Source organism: Arthrobotrys flagrans, assembly GCF_004000055.1.
Source record: "Arthrobotrys flagrans strain CBS H-5679 chromosome Unknown unitig_0, whole genome shotgun sequence".
Classification (NCBI taxonomy): Eukaryota; Fungi; Ascomycota; class Orbiliomycetes; order Orbiliales; family Orbiliaceae; genus Arthrobotrys; species Arthrobotrys flagrans.
Window position 1 is genome coordinate 6,385,327 of NW_027137550.1, and position 3,954 is coordinate 6,389,280.

General features: G+C 47.5%; 1 protein-coding gene across 1 annotated transcript; it reads right to left on the reverse strand.

Moving 5' to 3' along the window:
* Positions 1-435: 435 nt before the first annotated feature.
* Positions 436-3,678, reverse strand: DFL_004887 (uncharacterized protein; the record flags this gene model as incomplete). Its single annotated transcript, XM_067634058.1, has 5 exons — positions 436-1,601; positions 1,657-2,798; positions 2,863-3,102; positions 3,147-3,228; positions 3,564-3,678. The coding sequence occupies 5 exons, from the start codon at positions 3,676-3,678 to the stop codon at positions 436-438; spliced, it is 2,745 nt and encodes a 914-aa protein (XP_067492165.1).
* Between the last annotated feature and the right edge of the window lie 276 nt (positions 3,679-3,954).

Genomic DNA, 3,954 nt, shown 5'->3' on the forward strand with positions numbered 1-3,954 from the left:
ACGGTAACGGGAACGGAGATCTGCTTGTTTTGAGGCTTTCACGGGAACACACATATGAGAGGAGCTCTTTATTTCATTTATTATCAATATTCATTAACTTCGGGTAGCTATGGTGTACGTTTAAGTGAACAATGAATTTCAACCGCTTCATAACATGACGCTGGAAACAAAAGGTTCATTTGGCCAAAGGAAAGGACATACGCTTCGTTTAAACGGCGTGGATGTATCTCGGCCCAGCGGACAGACAGGAGGGAAACGTCAAACAATAGCAGACCCAGGAACTCAGTGTTTCGTCAAGCTGGTATGGACAAGAGCTATGCAACGCACTAACCGTGAGTCTGGAGTCCTGGGGGGTTCAAGTTAAATATCGTAGTCATTAAAACGTGAGAGTTAGAAAAAACAAAACATTTTAAAAACGCCTAACCAAGAAATCGATTACATAGGTTGCTTCTCCGCGTAATCTGGTGGATTAACCTGCTGGTCGTCAACAACAGGCTCCCATTGAACCTTGCTCTTCTCGTCGATCCAAGCGAACTCATCGCTAGCGACAATGTCAAATGCCTTGCATCCCTCGATCTCCTCGGCACTTACACCAGCTTCATCTTTGGCGAGCCAAAGGATTGGTTCGCTTGCAGCTAAGGCTGGATGAACGTAGGCGTTTTCGCGTTCTTCGGGAGTATACGTATACTCCACCTCATCCTGAGGTATCAGTGCTTTAACGGAAAGGTATGTGGCATAAATGTGTGGCTGAAAGAATTTCTTAACCATAGAAACCTTGGGAGGTGCCTCAATAGCAAGAGCTGTAGGGGCGGCCTTCTCGCCACCAGATTCGCCAGTCTCGCCAGTTGTAGCGGGATTGTTCTCTGAGATTTGGAGATTCCGTGGGAGGGGCTCTAGCATCGGACCGAAGGCGTTTGTGAGTGCCATCTGGAAGAGGATGGTAAGAACCAGGAGGATAACGGAGAGAATGATAGGTCCTGGGGCAGTGCCGATAGCGAAGAGGCCGATCATACAGGCTTCTGCGAGGTAGACGCCGGTAAGAGTTTGGTAGAGCGCACGAGGGTAGACCATTCCTTTTGTATCAATACTGTTGTCGTATACAAATAGAAGGTTGTGCTTGTATGCAAGATAGAAGAGTGTCAAGCCGATGGTTGCGAATCCGAGAATTAATGGGGCGATTGGGGCATAAGTTAGAGCAATGACCACGATGTTGGTATAAACCGGAAAGACCGTTCCCCAGCCTAACCCAGATAGACTGGTCCATCGGTTCCACTTCTTGCGAGGTGTGCTGTCAAGGATGAAACTAAGTATTTTGCTCACGATTAAGCCAGCAATCTGGAGGAGAGCGCCAGCAGAAACGGACAACCCCTGCAAAAGCATGTAGGAGATATAAAAGTTAGATGCCTTGGGGATGTTAGTAGCCAGGAAGTTTGTGATCGCAGAAGGACTGGTAAGATTAAGAATGCTCTCGATAGACGACGCGACTGCGGACGAGAGTGTAGTAACAAGGAAGACTTGAATAACCTGGAAGGCGAAGTACGAGTTTTGGACATGGAGTTCGACATGTGAAAGGGATGGTTTTCCGACGATTTGAGCACACACTGAAAGGATAGGTTAGCCACGGGTTCTCATGAAAGTTGAGTGCTAAATACTTACTGCGGAGGATGATGGGCAAAAGTGCCATTAAAACGGCCAGCATGGCAGCTGGAAGCAAACCAGTGATAACTCCCAGAATAGCTTGAGGGATCTTATTGATGAACCCGAGCCAAGGAAGTTGACAGGTAAGGTAGTTGATGTTTGATATGGTACCGACGACGGCGACCGGGAAAGACCAGAAAATAACAAGGGCAGCAATAAATGCAGTGACCAATGCGATCTTTAGAAGCCTTTCCCACCATTTGAGTCGTAAGCTAGACCATACGATTTCTTCGGGGGTGATTCCAATGTATCGAGGTGCCATGTGCAACGGAAGGTTGCTTGCGAGACATTGGAATGCAATCTGGGCCGCCTGTTGGGTTGTGAATTCGATAAAGGCCGAGTTCATTTGCTTCACTTGATCCGTTCGTTGGAGTTCTTGTAGGTCTTTGATTTTTGCATTCAAGGCTTTCAACTCGGTACGACTCCACTCAATCGTGTCAACTTTCTGACCGATAACGAACTTGAGTTTATGCGACGGTCTATCCTTCGCTGGCACCCATCTAGCACCGACCGACCCTGATTCGGCATCGGCATCACCAGCAGTACCCTTCTTGATGGCAAGCCTGCGGTTTTTGTCTGCGGTTCTGATGTACTTGATTTCGGCATTTTCCAACTTTATAGCAAGTTTGTCGCGCTCCTCAACAGTCTCCTCGAGCTCTTTCACATCAGTATTAATCCAAATACGAGCGACGTTGTCGAACAGTTTCAGCAATTGGGGGACGCCGAGGTAGTCATCTGGGATTGAAGTTACTAGGATGGTGCGAGCAGAGATTCTGTTGGCGTACATCGAAGAGCAGAGGTATGCCTGTCTAACGGCAACGAAGTGCATCATCTCGCGGTATATGGTAAACAGGACGAAACCAAAGAAGAGATATGCGGCCAGAATGTGACCATAGTACCAATTCTTATGGGTTACCTTGTCGACGTTACCCATAGCAAGAACATCGAGTTGCTTCTGCCCGGCACCACCTGTGATGTTCAGAGGGAAAAGAATAGGCCATGTGATGAAACAGCCGACCAATGTCATGATAACGCCGACTTTGAGATAGCGTAGGAAAAAGTATGAATCCAATGAGGTTTTCTCGATGATGTATGATTCACTGCGTTCGGTCTGTGTTAGTGGTGCCATTGCTAATCGTCGACTGAATCCGTTAAAATACATACTTGATGGCGACCAACGGCCCAACCCAGGAAAAGATCCCGTCTGGTAGTGGATCGGGCCGTTTTTCTTTTTTAACGGCACCAACGTATGTTCGAGGTGCGTACTGACGGCGCTGCGATGCTCGCAAGATGATAAAGAGAAGAAGCATGACACTGAAAATGGCGCCATTGACGATAAACGAGGATAGGAATCCGGATAACGAATTCGACTCGGGTGTAGCCGCCGATCCGATATTTTCGTCACTGTTCGGGTCTATGATATTGCCGCATTGTTTGGCACGCTTGACCAGTTGGTGGAAGACGTCGTGATGGTAACCCATTTTGAAGGATGTCTGGTGATTTGCCGTTCACCGACGGAGAAATAAGAGTCTAAGACGAGGGAGAGGAGTAACGTCAGTATTAAGTATAAGGATTATTAGAATGGTGGTTGGTAAGAAGGAAGAGAATTGTCTGGAGGAAGAGGAGGATTTGTAGACGATTATATTCTCGTCGACAACGACATCGACAATATGTCACAGTAAAAACATGTGTTGTAGGGAACGTTGGCCTCCGTTCGTGTTTACCTGTTCAGCCAGTATGCAGCACGATTTAAGAATACTAAGCTACTTATCTATCTCGCCGTCGACGAACATGCACACAACTCGACCAAAGGAAAAAAGGGAAGAAGGAAAAAAGGGAATTGGAAGGGAAGTTCGATTGCTCACCTGAAGATGCCCGGGTATTGTTGACCGCCAACGCTCGAGACCGTCTACGGATTGTCCGAGGAGAATTTGAAAAGGCCTGTGCAGTAGGGAGGCATTGCTGGTTAGCATTGGACATGACCTTGGGATTTAATACCCGCTGAACAGAAAGACAGCCAGCTGCTGCAAGCCAAACAGTGGGGGAAACTGCCGGCCTATGCACGTCAAAACACAAGATCCAAATCCTATCACAAACCAGGGTCTTTTTTTGCTTAACGCCGCGAGGAAACCTGCTACGCACTGGTACTCTTCAGCTAGTGGCGCTCCGTCCCCAATAGGCCTCACCACCACGGATCAAATTACAATCTTAAATGATCAGAAACCAACTGTTTCGCCCATTAATAGGCAGATTCTA